The 15,198-nt window shown below is 40.6% G+C and overlaps 1 protein-coding gene across 26 annotated transcripts in view; it reads left to right on the top strand.

The window, feature by feature from the left end:
* Positions 1-15,198, top strand: part of LOC127983763 (afadin) — a 103,733-nt gene that overhangs the window by 62,639 nt on the left and 25,896 nt on the right. For 19 of the 26 annotated variants that reach the window (XM_052586052.1, XM_052586047.1, XM_052586046.1 and 16 more), the window contains 8 exons: positions 247-267; positions 1,064-1,209; positions 4,409-4,503; positions 5,292-5,557; positions 6,358-6,501; positions 6,853-7,051; positions 7,355-7,458; positions 9,290-9,370. In XM_052586052.1, coding sequence (XP_052442012.1) covers positions 247-267; positions 1,064-1,209; positions 4,409-4,503; positions 5,292-5,557; positions 6,358-6,501; positions 6,853-7,051; positions 7,355-7,458; positions 9,290-9,370 — 1,056 coding nt within the window. The remainder of the gene's footprint in view (positions 1-246; positions 268-1,063; positions 1,210-4,408; positions 4,504-5,291; positions 5,558-6,357; positions 6,502-6,852; positions 7,052-7,354; positions 7,459-9,289; positions 9,371-15,198) is intronic. The other 7 variants (XM_052586039.1, XM_052586057.1, XM_052586055.1 and 4 more) reach the window with 1 other exon arrangement.

The following is a 15,198-nucleotide window of genomic DNA, read 5'->3' as shown; positions in this document are numbered from 1 at the left end:
TCCTGTAAATCGAGTAAAAAATAAAAGAAAAAGAAGCTCTAGATGACTGGGACGTCCCGTACGGCAGTGAGTGTGAGAAGATGATGATGTGACCTGTCCTGTCCTGTGTGAGAGTGAATGTCTGTGTTTACATGCCTGTGAATTCTGTCCCATGCCATCGCTGTTGTTGACAGTCTCTCTCTCTGTCCTGTCGGATGTCTGTCCACCCCCCCACCCCCTCTTCCCCCATACCTACTATCTCTACAGGAGATTGCTGAAGGTGATCAGGTAGGAGTTTGCACTGTTAGGGAGGCGTCTCATTCTTCCTGTTTCTCTCTCTCTCTGTTCTCTATCTGTCGGCTTGGCTCCGTCTTCCATCCCTCTTTTATCCCCCCATAACAGAAAGCAAACAACCCAAGCCAACTAAGTAATCCCTCCTCCTACAGCTGGACGCAATCGTTCATAACCCCCCATTACGACTCAACCTGGACCATGTGATACTAAAAACAAACTCTGATTGTGGCAACATTTTAATAGCGGCATCTTCCATTTTTGACCTCTGCTTACTGCACTTCAATGTGGATGAGAGACTACCCCATGTTCTTTTGCTCTGTTTGGAAACTTTTAATTTCCTTTTCATTTGACTTCATGTCTGTGGTTAACGTCATTGTTCTTATGGATGCGTCCTGTGGCCAGTATGATGTATTCGGGAGGGTCGGGGCGGGGGGGTTGCTGTCGTCGTCATGTGGGATAGATGTGTGCAGGTATACACAGAGGTCCGGTTGCTTCCGGATCGTGTGTATCCCTTCTCTGTATTGCAGGGATGTGGGACCCAGAGCCACCAGTCACCGCAGCTTCCCAGTCAGTCGAGCCTAGCTTGAGCTAACTGTAACACGTGAATGATTTCTACTCTGTCGGGACGCGGTGACTGGTTGTTGGAGGCAGGGAGGGTTGGACAGAGGCACATGTCTATCCCGGGAGTGCTACTCAGTGCTTCTCATGGCTGTAACTCTTTTCTTTGTTGTTTGTACATCGGATTGTTTGACTTTAGCTGTGTGTAACGGCCCATCTCTGTGCATTACAGAAACAGAAGAACATCGCCGGGGCTCTGGCCTTCTGGATGGCTAATGCCTCAGAGCTGCTGAATTTCATCAAACAGGACAAGGATCTGAGTCGCATCACACTAGATGCACAGGATGTCCTCGCTCACCTGGTTCAGATGGCTTTTAAGTGAGTGTTTGCATGCACATGCGTATTTACACCAAACATTACCTGTGATTCAAAACCTAGTGAGCTGAGATCTTATACAGCATACTTCAGTTCATATTTATATATTTATTCAGATAGAATTTAAAGTTCTGGGCAATGATTAATCGCTATGAATTGCATCCAAAATAAAAGTTTAGGGTACATATATATGTGAGGCTACGGTCTATATTTATTATGCATATAAAGACACACACATACAGTATATATTTAGAAAATATTAACATGCATGTGTTTATATTCTAATAATTTATATAGTATAAAAATATATTTAATATATAAACATACTATGTTTTTCTTAAATATATTCATGCATGTGTATTTATGTGCACATATTAATATACACAGTGTGTGTATATATAAATATATATTAACCAATTAGTGTGCATATATAATAGGAGTAAATAAAATCTTCAATTAAAAAAAATGTTTGTTATATAAAATGTTATAAAATAAATATGTATGTATTGAAATTAAATATTGTAAATAAAATGCAAATTAAACCTTTAAATAATAAATTCTTGATCAATTTCAGGACTATTTATGTATCATCAATCAATCAATCAATCAATCAATCACCTTTATTTATATAGTGCTTTAAACAAAATACATTGCGCCAAAGCACTGAACAACATTCATTTGGAAAACAGTGTCTCAATAATGCAAAATGATAGTTAAAGGCAGTTCATCATTGAATTCATTGATGTCATCTCTGTTCAGTTGAAATAGTGTCTGTTTTAATTTGCAATCAAGTCAACGATATCGCTGTAGATGAAGTGACCCCAACTAAGCAAGCCAGAGGCGACAGCGGCAAGGAACCGAAACTCCATCGGTGACAGAATGGAGAAAAAAACCTTGGGAGAAACCAGGCTCAGTTGGGGGGCCAGTTCTCCTCTGACCAGACGAAACCAGTAGTTCAATTCCAGGCTGCAGCAAAGTCAGATTGTGCAGAAGAATCATCTGTTTCCTGTGGTCTTGTCCTGGTGCTCCTCTGAGACAAGGTCTTTACAGGGGATCTGTATCTGGGGCTCTAGTTGTCCTGGTCTCCGCTGTCTTTCAGGGCAGTAGAGGTCCTTTCTAGGTGCTGATCCACCATCTGGTCTGGATACGTACTGGATCCGGGTGACTGCAGTGACCCTCTGATCTGGACACAGACTGGATCTGGTGGCCACGGTGACCTCGGAACAAGAGAGAAACAGACAAATATTAGCGTAGATGCCATTCTTCTAATGATGTAGAAAGTACGGTGTTATGTGAAGTGTTTCCGGTTCCAGTTTACCTAATTAATGCAGCCTAAAAATCCTTTAACGGATTTGGATATTAAAAGCATATTAGTATGTTATGTGTATGCCAGGTTAAAGAGATGGGTCTTTAATCTAGATTTAAACTGCAAGAGTGTGTTTGCCTCCCGAACAATGTTAGGTAGGTTATTCCAGAGTTTAGGCGCCAAATAGGAAAAGGATCTGCCGCCCGCAGTTGATTTTGATATTCTAGGTATTATCAAATTGCCTGAGTTTTGAGAACGTAGCGGACGTAGAGGAGTATAATGTAAAAGGAGCTCATTCAAATACTGAGGTGCAAAACCATTCAGGGCTTTATAAGTAATAAGCAATATTTTAAAATCTATACGATGTTTGATAGGGAGCCAGTGCAGTGTGGACAGGACCGGGCTAATATGGTCATACTTCCTGGTTCTAGTAAGAACTCTTGCTGCTGCATTTTGGACTAGCTGTAGTTTGTTTACCAAGCGTGCAGAACAACCACCCAATAAAGCATTACAGTAGTCTAACCTTGAAGTCATAAATGCATGGATTAACATTTCTGCATTTGACATTGAGAGCATAGGCCGTAATTTAGATATATTTTTGAGATGGAAAAATGCAGTTTTACAAATGCTAGAAACGTGGCTTTCTAAGGAAAGATTGCGATCAAGTAGCACACCTAGGTTCCTAACTGATGACAAAGAATTGACAGAGCAACCATCAAGTCTTAGACAGTGTTCTAGGTTATTACAAGTAGAGTTTTTAGGCCCTATGATTAACACCTCTGTTTTTTCTGAATTTAGCAGTAAGAAATTACTCGTCATCCAATTTTTTATATCGACTATGCATTCCATTAGTTTTTCAAATTGGTGTGTTTCACCGGGCTGCGAGGAAATATAGAGCTGCGTATCATCAGCATAACAGTGAAAGCTAACACCATGTTTCCTGATGATATCTCCCAAGGGTAACATATAAAGCGTGAAGAGTAGCGGCCCTAGAACTGAGCCTTGAGGTACTCCATACTGCACTTGTGATCGATATGATACATCTTCATTCACTGCTACGAACTGATGGCGGTCATATAAGTACGATTTAAACCATGCTAATGCACTTCCACTGATGCCAACAAAGTGTTCAAGTCTATGCAAAAGAATGTTGTGATCAATTGTGTCAAACGCAGCACTAAGATCCAATAAAACTAATAGAGAGATACACCCACGATCAGATGATAAGAGCAGATCATTTGTAACTCTAAGGAGAGCAGTTTCAGTACTATGATACGGTCTAAATCCTGACTGGAAATCCTCACATATACCATTTTTCTCTAAGAAGGAATATAATTGTGAGGATACCACCTTTTCTAGTATCTTGGACAGAAAAGGGAGATTCGAGATTGGTCTATAATTAACTAGTTCTCTGGGGTCAAGTTGTGGCTTTTTTATGAGAGGCTTAATAACAGCCAGTTTGAAGGTTTTGGGGACATGTCCTAATAACAATGAGGAATTAGTATCATGTGAAAACAATCCATTTAATTGTAATTGGTCAATTACAAAAGTGGTTTTTCAGCTAAGTTCATACTGTGTTCCTGTAACCATTATCAGGCGGCAGGATGTGCTGAATGTAAGGAATGTTCTGGGTCTGGTTTGTATTGGCTGAGCTGTAGTTTGGGTGTATGACAGAGAGTTACGGTCCTGGGGCCGGTTCTCAGCTCAAACAATGTGGTCGGAGTGCCTCCGTTTCCTTTAGGCACTGGATTGACCAGCTGAAACAACTGCGCTTTTGTGCGGGTCGTGCGGTTTGTCAAGCGGCCAGGTCTCAGATTTACTGTGGGATTCTTCAGGAAGTTTCTTTAGGCCCTTGATGGTGGAAATATGGACACTAAATAATGTGTGCTCCTGCAGATACCTGGTGCACTGCTTGCAGTCGGATCTGAATAACTACATGCCTGCTTTCCTGGAAGATCCCGACGAACAGAACCCACAGAGGCCCAAGATAGGTGAGCAGAGACCCAGTCTCATGTTTTCAGATGCAAGTCACCTTTATTTATATAGTGCTTTTTATAAAACAGATAGCTTTAGGTAATAAACTGATAGAGGGTGTAAACTAATTCTGCAATGTAAAGCAGCTCTAAGGGTATCATTCATCTCAAGTCAGTTCAGTATTGATTTAGTTCAGTTTAGTAACAGTGTAAGATTCATCAACAGATGCCGTTTTTCAGCTATCATGTATAAAGTTTAGTAAATTAGTGGATTTTGTTAAAGGAATCACATTTGAAGGAGAGGCCCACCTACTGTTGGTTTTGAAAATAAACCGCAGATATATTCTACCCAAAACAGTGATATCTTTTAGTTCCTTTACAGGAACTTACAACATCTTAATGTCTTTGTTGACTAATCTATTTCAACTAAATGACTTGGACAAATGGACAAACATGCCCTCTTGACTAGAGCAGTATCAACATCTCAAGCAACACAGAAATATGCTGAAATGAACCAGAACCATGCAAAACATCTTAAGCAATATAGCAGCACTTCTAGTTCTCTAGAAGAGTGTTTCCTAACCATTTTGACAAGAAACAATGTGATTCACATCAAGAACCAACCACAAAAAGGAAAAACAACAAGAGGTGTACAAGGAGAATTAACATTTTTCAACCTTCTGTATAAATATCTGTCCCAGCTAATAGAGGTAGTTCTTAACATTGCACCATTATAATTGCAAGGAAAGATGGTATTGTTTCTGTTTCTATAGTATTAAAGGCCCTGACTTTCCTCTTTTCCACAGAGGACGTTCTGCACACGCTAACGGGCGCCATGTCTCTTCTGCGGCGGTGTCGTGTCAATGCGGCCCTCACCATTCAGCTGTTTTCCCAGCTCTTCCACTTCATCAACATGTGGCTCTTTAACAAGCTGGTGACGGAGGCCGACTCGGGCCTGTGCTCGCACTACTGGGGCGCCATCCTGCGACAGCAGCTCAGCCACATCGAGGCATGGGCTGAGAAACAGGGTTTGGAGCTGGCCGCAGACTGCCACCTCAGTCGCATAGTCCAGGTACCACATGCAGATATATACACCAATCTTTGGTGCGGACACAGCTGGATGTGTTACTAAGCGTGAAAGTTCCGAAACTGAAGCTGTAGAACTAGTAGAACATGATTACACTGAAGAATTCTTTAAAAAAAAAAAAATTACGGTCACACTTTATTTTAGGGTCCAATTCTCACTATTAACTAACCATTAAGCTATGACTTATAGTTTATAAGGTAGTTGTTAAGTTTAGGGTATTGGGTAGGATAATGGATGTCATGCATTATATGTACTTTATAAGCACTAATAAACAGCCAATATGTTAATAATAGGCATGCTAATAAGCAACTACTTATTAGTGTGAATTGGACCCTATACTAAAGTGTTACCAAAATTACAATTAAAATATTTGATATTTGGCAAATTGAGGGTTTTTTATTTTTCCCAACAGCAAATTTAGTGCAAACCAACTATATTAATATAACTGTATTATTGTAGAAACCTGTGGTGAACATATGCCATTCTAAAATACTCTATTAGTAGTAGTAGTAGTAGTAGTAGAACTACTAGTGGTAATGGTTTGTTTATTAAATATTGTGTTTTCTTATTTCTAATTTACTGTATACCATTTTAATATAGATTTGTCTGTAAAACATGGTAATACATAGACTATATTATTTCTTGGAGAGAATATTGATTGTATCTACATGGTACTTCTAAGATGTTCTTGTTTGAACAGTGGCGGCATTTGACCTGAAAGTTTTAAAACCCTTTGTCCTAGTTAGATGGACTATGAACCAGTAACTGTCCCCTTCTTTCTTTAGGCAACAACCCTCCTCACTATGGACAAATACTCCATGCAAGATGTGCAGAACATCAACAACACCTGCTTCAAGCTCAACTCTCTGCAGCTCAATGCTCTGCTGAGCAACTACCACTGCGCTCCTGATGAACCCTACATTCCTCCTGTAAGTGAACGGTCTCATTTTGGCCGTGTGGTCCTGGTCTGATGACACGTGTCCTTTTAGAGATAAACTGAACCAGGTGTTCTGCACTTTCACAGTAGCTCTGCTTATTTCCTCTAACCTCAGGGTTTCTCATAATGTGACGACCTTGTTTGATGTGAAATATTAAACTCATTACTGCAAAAGGTGCTGTAACTGATGTTAGCTGTTCTGGAACATCTCCCAGATACACCCCATCTTTGCAAAACTCGCTGTTCAAAGCAAATCAGAGATGGAGGAGAAGAGCAGATGCATGTCAAGTTTTAGTAGAACTCTTATGAAACATTATGATCATTGTTCCCTTCATCCTCACAGGAGCTGATTGATCACGTGGTGGCCGTGGCCGAGAACACGGCGGACGAACTGGCCCGAAGTGATGGGCGGGAAGTGCAGCTTGAAGAGGACCCTGACCTCCAGCTGCCTTTCCTACTGCCTGAGGATGGCTACTCATGTGACGTGGTGCGGAACATTCCCAACGGATTCCAAGAGTTCCTAGAGCCGCTTTGCCAGAGAGGTATGGATGATAAACCGAGTGCTGCCATTCTAAAGAAGTTTTCAGATCATTTGATGTCAGTTGTGGCGCGCACAATAAGTATCAGGTGGACAGTGAATCAGAGGTTGTTGTGTTTGATTAAGGCTGACGTGATGCCAGTGGAATGTGGTTTGTTAAGGTTGTGTTCAGCAGTCTATTTGTTTTTTCAAGAGAGCGAAACTGTGTGTGCGTTTTTACAGGTGTGTGACAAAGACAGTGAGAGAGCAGTGGATTTAAAGTTTTAACGTTTAGTGGATGTGTTCTGATCTGCTCGTTGTCCTCCAGGTTTTTGTCGATTGACACCTCATCCACGCTCTCCAGGAACTTGGACCATCTATTTCGAAGGAGCTGATTGTGACAGTCACTTCTCATCTGACACGTCAGAACTGGTAAGTTACTATGATCGATAGATAGATAGGTAGATGGATGGATAGATATATAGATGGGTATATTTGTAGATGGATTTGTCTTTGAGGGCATCAGAAAACAGAATTTAGCATTTAAATAAAAAAAAAATGTACATTTGAATTTTTTATATAAAACCCAATACTAGACAGATATTTGCAAAACGGCATCAAGGAATAATTAATGTCAGTTTATAGAGTGTGTTCTGTCAAGTTAACATTCTCTTATATTCCAGCCCACACTAGTTACACCACAGAGGACAATATTTGACCATAGTGCCCAAGCACTGGCTGTAAATTATATCTTTCTCCTCACCCTTAACACACAAAGCCCTTAAATGCTCCTTCCCTGTATTTAGCCTGTTTTTTACTGTCTCTCGTATTTTTACATAGGGATTTTTTTACTTAATGTCATAATCTTATTTTTATTTATTTTTTACATAATGTTGGGCTGCTCTACAGCAGACAGAGCTGGAGCTCGGAGCATATTTAAATACCACACAGAAATCTGATGAACGCAGCCTGATCGTGTGCCAAACCAACCCACCCACTCCCACATCCCTTCCTTACAGCCATCCCAGGACCAATGCTTACCGTAAACTTACATATTGTACACATGAGATTTTGCCATGAAATCAAATTCGACCTTGTTTGCAGTTTCTGGACGTACTGTCTGTGCATTACCACACATTATTTCAAAGATTTTAAAAAACATATATGATCAAGTGATCACTTGAAGCATCTTTCCTTTTTGACTAGGGGTGCTTCGATCACGATCGGCCGATCGTTAATGCGCATCTCGTCAGTAGAGCCGGTTTTCTAATCAGCGGTTAATTCCATCAGGTGCGTGATTTCACATAGAGCAGCTGTTACTACACAGAGCCGTTGTAAATAGAGAAGACGCGCAAATCCACTTCATTTTCAGCGTTTTTTTGGCGCATCTTCTCAGTTAACAACGGCTCTGTGTAGTAACAGCCTGTCTATGTGAAATCACACACCTGATGGAATTAACCGCTGATTAGAGAACCGGCTTTACTGACGAGATGCGCATTAACGATCGGCCGATCGTGATCGGAGCACCCCTATTTTTGACAGACATCATCTAGGCCAGATAAAATGTTGACCAATAGCAAATATATTGGTCAAATAGCTGTTTTTGGTGTCTGGTGTAGTTGTGATTATGGTAGTCTTTGCATTAATTAAGATAGCTATGCCAGAAAATCATTTTCGAAGGAAACATGCTTTAACTAAGCTAAAAAAGCTTGCCCTGTTGCTTTTGTTAACCTCACCAAAGGCACCCAAAGATTTTCCTTGAATTACCCATCAGTGTTCATAAAGCTCCACTGTGCTTTAATCCAGCTCTGCTCTCAGCCCCCCCAAGCTGTACTCAACAATACAGACTGGCAGCATAGCTAAATTTCCCTGTACAATGAATGCATGTCATGTGCACCATTTACGCACTGGGGCTCGCTAAAGGAGAAGCCATGGCACGAAAAGCTGGTCTATTTCTCCCAGGCCCTGCCTGTGCGTAAGCGAGCCCACTGAGGCCTTATGCACTCTGGAGCCAACGCATGTGGCTTTCATTTTTGACTCGTCTCCAGCGCCCGCCGTTTCGCTCTGCGGTCGGCTGTGCTCTGAGAACCAGCAGTGGTAGAACCTCCCTAATTTTCTCTACTCCTCCTCCTCTTCTTAGCTCAGTTTGCTCTAGGAACAGCCACCAGACGCAGCTTCCAGAAGCGTTGTGGACCTAAAACTGAAAAGTTACAATAGTGACTTTCCCGCCCCAAGTTAAATCACCTGTCTGCTCTCTCTACAGCCAATGCGGAAGGAACCGGAAATTGTGACAGTGACTTTGAAGAAACACAATGGGATGGGCCTCAGTATTGTGGCGGCCAAGGTAAGAACTGATTGTTTTATTACTTATTAGTGATGTTTATTGTGTAATATTACTCCACTTTCAATGTCTGTGATCATCTTGCATGGAGTGATAAATATTAATCTACAGAGTAAGTGAATGAAACCCTAAATCCTTGAAGAGATCATCTGGTTTTGGCATACAACTAGATCTGATTAGTTTGACACAGTTAATGAGAACAATTTAAACTTTTTGAGGATTGGCTTTTGGTTTCTGGGGTTGGTGGGTGCTATATTCGTAGTAGGAAGTAAAGGTGTGGCATGGTTTCCTAGGCTCGGATCAAGAGAACATGCTTTTGTTTGATTCAGTCACAAGCTGGTCTGTGTGCTTGTCAAACATTCAAATACCAAACGGAGTCATAAGCAAATCTTTCTGTTTCCTTCTAAGACTGAGCGCTGTTCTAGTCTGATGCTTCCGCAGTAGGAAATGTCTTCTTGGTCGTCACCCCTTTACAAAATACAGTCTTTTATGTTGGAGTTTACAACACAGTTAATAGGCTTAAATATTAAATTGTTTTGCATGATTCCACCAGTTGTGCTTGTCGAGCATAAAAAGTTTCGATTTGTTTCGTTAGTTTCGATGTCAACATTGCAAATTAAGGTTGTGTTTATACTCTAAACTTACTAGTATGACTAATATCCTGTTAGAAAGTGCTTGCAGATCCAACATTGACCAGTTTACAATTTTACTGTGCAAGACATATTTATTTCTTTTTCAAATCGAGAATTTTTTAGTTTGTTATATGGAACAGACAGTTGGATACTTTCAGTAGCTTGTGTTTCACCACTTTTGGTGGACTGAAGAGCATTTTCCCCAACCAATGTGTGTCAGGTTCAGGGACAGAGAAGAGGCAAGCAAGGGAGGTGTAGTGGGAGGGGAAAGGGGTTAACAGGAACCGTTTATTTTCATAGCAAAACCTCCCTTTTACTGCTTCTATTTTCATATGTGAGTGTCTCCAAGGAAGCATAAAGTTTGGTAGTGGTAGAACGGAGGAAAAGAAGGGTGGGAAGGAGTGAAAAATGGGAGGAGAAGGAAAGGAGGAGTGAAGAAAGGGGTGTAAGGCATGCTGTGGGACAAAGGGGAGGATCTAAAGAGAAGAGGTGGTTTGTCCCGGTGTTGAGCTGGGACGCAGCTGGGAGCACCGTTAAACTTCACATAACAGTTAGTGTGTCGTGGGAGTTTCTCTTACATGACAGTCTTGGTGTGGTATTTCCTACTCTGGCTTCAGATATTTGCATACTGTGTTTAGCATGGCCTGCTTTTGAAAGAGTTTTCCTGGACCGCTATTAGTTGATTCCTCAGTTTATTCTCCGGAGCGCAGCACCATGTGGTTCTCTGTGGTTGGGAGGAAGGAGCCGGTAAGAAACCACTTGACATGGAGTGTGTGTCTTTTTAATGTGGTAGAGTGAGCAAGTAAACGCTGAGAGATTAATGGTGTGCTAAAAACTCAGCATGGTGGTTTTAGTTTGTTTGCCATTTGCATTGTTTATCATAAACTACATAAGGCCCAGTGTTCATTTACACTGGTTTACTTTCTTTCATAAATTCGCAATTTTTTGTTCATTTAATCTAATTCAACTAAAGGTAATTTATACTACAGACATATTTTAGCATGAGTAAAAATTAACTTTAATAAAGATCAGTAAATTCTGTAAAAGTATAATTTGTTGTTTTTTGGTATCAAGATTATTGTGAAAGTTTTTATGTCATGGTAGTTTTACTTCGTATAATTTCCAGACGAGGACATGTACACTTGCACACATTAATTCCAGTGACTGTTATCAAGTGTGGGAAAGTAAGGTTTTGCCAATGTAAACAGTATCTTGCGACCAGAGTGCACAAACACGCACGTACACATTGTACAGGAGGTACATTTTTTAAAACTACTGTATACAAGTTTACGTACAAAACACACATAAGAGTGACTGTACAGATAAGTTAAGGTACATATCTCCATTTCATTCTGTGCTAGTTTGAGATAAATTTGTACTGTATGTTTCTTCATTAGATGTGATGGGTTGTGCACACTGTGGAATCTTGCAATCAGGGTCACAGGGACAATGTTTACAAGCACTATACCACAGTGCTAGTGACTCATCATCACTTGTTGCAAACAATCTGGCGTGGTCAGTCCAGCTGGATGGCCGTGCTACCATCACAGGGCTTGATTTGCTCAGGCTGCAGATGTTTGTGCGATAACAGCTCTTTTGGGATGGTGTTGAGTTTCTAGGGGAAGAATAAGGGAAATCCTGACCTCAGTACTTCACTTTGACTAGTGCTTACCTGACATTTTCCCACATTTCTGGATTTGTTCTTCTTCAGCCCCTGAAATGACTTGTTGCCACAAGAATCAGAGCCTTCAGGATCGGTTTTCTCTTATTGCCAAACCTTTCTTTTCAAAGCAAAATGAATTTTTGTTTGTTTGTGTACTTGGCACACAATAGCTCACTGACTTCCTTCTCTGTGCGCTTCTTGATCTCATGGACGACAACAATTGAAGGATGTGACTCCCATACGTGAGCCTGGATTTCCTGAGGACTCGGGAGAGTGGAGAACGGAATATCAGCCCAACATGGCGTCTCTGCAATGTTATGTCTCCTAACCTTTTATTAATCTGTATTGAAACCAAGAGAAACCCACTGCGGCGGTGTACCAAAGACTTTGTTTTGTTTCGCAGGTTCAAAAGAAAACATGACCATGAAAACGCTTCTTTTTAGTGGCTCAGGGTAGGATCTTTTGACAGTTGTGGGTGCAGCCCATACTCAAGAACTAGTTCACTTCAGTCCTCAGGCAAAATGAAACCTGACAAGCACCTACGATTGTCTAAATAGAGTTGCTTTAAGCTGTCACCTAGCATTCATCAAAATGATCATGTGACATTTCATACCTTGACTCTGCATGTCCAGAGAGAGTGGAAGGGAATCAAGAACCTTTGGACGACTATATTCTATTTATGCCATTGTCCAAGGGCTGCACGATTTTAATATATGAGAGGACAATCCCAAGTTGTTAGTTATTAAAACTTGGAGACATTCTTATGTTTGAATGAAAAGGATGTCAAGCTTGCACATACAACCGAACCCTTAAATTAAGTTGTGACTCTTGTCTTGGACATCATTCTGTCTCTTTACAATAAAAGATTCAAAGGAGACATGTTTTCTTTGTGTCCAAAAAAACGGAGCTGCTTTCTAAACGCACCGCAAGAGGAGCGTGAAGGAAGACAGACCTCATTGTTTGGTCTTTCCTTACTGAAGCAAGCAGCCCAAGAGTCTGCAGATCATTAGAGCCAAAATGGAGGCCAGTCAGATGTGATGGAGTCCGTCGGATGAAAGCAGCTCATTATTGAAAGCCTCTCATGTTAGTCATGATATTTTGCACCCACCATTAGCGGACAGCCACAGTCGTCTAGACGTGACGGTAAGGACCAGCTACATTCAGGAGCAAACTACTGTCTTGACTGCTGTGTTTGTTGTGGGTGATTAATCAGGGCAGGAAATGAGTGTGGCAGGTCAAGTTCCAGTGAATAGATGTATTTTCTGTTTTCCTAGTGCACTGTGGACTCCACCGTCTCGGTCAGAGGTCAGGCACTGCTTTGACTCCATGGGGCTGTTAACAAATTACTCTAGATCGTTTATGCCTACACGTGCAGCTCCCTGAAGGCTTCATTCACCAATCACATCCACAACTGTAAAGCTTTAACAGGAAGCTGTGCATTTGACATACGATTCCATAGAGAGTACGCCACAAGTGTTTTGAGACTAAAGGGGGACAAGACTGAAGTTCAATTCTAACTCTGTTGCAAAGCACTCGTCTTGCCTAAGCTGGGTTTCCAATTTCCTGTATTTGCAATGGCAGGTTTGGGAAGCTTTTCCATGGACAGGAAGCATCAGGGTGGGACCTCGGAGCTGTTGACTTTTGTTTGCTTGCTTCCATGTGGCTTTAGGACCTTCAAAGGAAGCTGGAGTTCTGTGGTTTGAGCATCTGCTCCGAGTACTGTTATCAGTGAACACCTTCAGACTTCAACACCTTCCTGTTAATGTCTAATGTCTGCACTGCAGATGCAAGCATATTTTCGCATGCTGACTATGCCAGACAGTAGCTTGCAGGGTATTAATATGTGCTTTTTTTTGGCATCCCTGTTGTGTGTGAAGAAGATCTTGTAGCCACTGCCAGTTCTAAAGTAAACAGATTCAGTTTGTCCCCAAGTTTGCTGACTTTTGCCCTCTGACACACTGAAAGGCAAATAACCTGCTACTGTGAAGAGGCTGTATAAATAACGGTTTCTATTTTTGCTTATGAGGCATTTAGCACCTGTGAAATATTATTTACAGCACAAGATGTGGATATGCACACATTTGGATATGCCAAGATGTCTATTAGCCGCACAGACATTATAATTGTCTTTGAACTGTGCTTCTGGAAGTGTCCCTGGAAAGATGAACGTAAAAACAACAACACCTGGAATACAATCCCCCACCACTCGCTTACCCCCATGCACACTTACGCAATGGGTGTTGAACTCAGAAGTAAGGTATTGTTTTGTTGTGAGTGACTTCTGACCTGTTAATTCTGATTGGATAGTGAGGAATATCTATATATTTGTCTGTCTGTCTATCTTATCTATCTGTCCTGTCTTTCTGTCTGTGCTATCATTTAAACGTTTAACTATCTGTCTTTTTACCTCGTATATTTTATTCAGAGATCACCATGAAAATAGCCTTGATGCTGGCATGGCGTTAAAAAGTGAATAAATATACTTTATCTGTCATTTTGTCTTACTGTCTATAATTCTGTCGTTTTATCTATCTGTCAATCTCTTTAGCTGTCTATTTGTCTTATTGATTTGTCTATTTATCTGTCTTACTTGTCTTTCATCATGTCTGTCTGTCGTTGTTCCATCCGTCTTATCTGTTGTTTATAGTCCGTCTGTGTATTTTTTATCTTTCTTTCTGTCTTTTGTTCTGTCTATCAGTGTTATCGATCACTGTCTACCTGTCTATCATTCTATCTATCTGTCCATCTATCCATCTGCTTGTCATTATCATTTTATCATTGTCTATCTATCATTATATCTATCATACTGTCTATAATGTCTATAAACCCTCCGATTTTAATCTAACATTCAAAGTTTGTCATTAATTATATACATTTCAAATTATTCTATTTGCAGTTCTTCATCATGTTTGCAATGTCAAATAAAACTGCAGTTAATTCAGGAATTTAATTTGAATTCTAAGGACATTCATAATTCAGTTCTAAATGGTGCGCAACCCTGATAAATATACTATCAGTTTAACTAACTTGCTCTTCAAACTGTTGCTCTGGTTTGACACTGCTTGACTTTAAAGAGAAGAGTGTCCATGGATGCCAGCTCTATTCAGAAAACACAAATAAGTGTTAAATTCTCAGTGTTCTTATTTTGTAATGCAACAACATGTTAAATGAGATTTTGAGTGTTTCGAGTGCTCTGCCAATGACTATTTGGTTGTCATAGGAAATAACAAACTTTAAAAGTGAGCTCATTAAATTTGATGACAATATTCTCAAAGGAAACATTTCAAACATGCTCTTCTGTTGCATACACTCTAGTGATATAGTCATTACTTTTTGAAAGAAAGGAGCTCTATTTTTAGCAAAATTGACTTCTTCGGCCTTCCAGCACGTAGCCGTGAACTGTGCCAGTATCACCTCACCCCTTGTTTTAAGAACAGAAGCAATTAGTTCTCTTGTTAACATGCATCTGTTTTTTATCAGTGGCTTTTATAGACTTTGCTCTGTTTCATGTTGTGCACGCCAGGTTTTCAGCTTTG

This window comes from Carassius gibelio, chromosome B20 (genome assembly GCF_023724105.1).
Source record: "Carassius gibelio isolate Cgi1373 ecotype wild population from Czech Republic chromosome B20, carGib1.2-hapl.c, whole genome shotgun sequence".
NCBI lineage: Eukaryota > Metazoa > Chordata > Actinopteri > Cypriniformes > Cyprinidae > Carassius > Carassius gibelio.
Note: the sequence above shows the minus strand (reverse complement) of the source record. Positions and strands in the feature narration are given on the sequence as shown.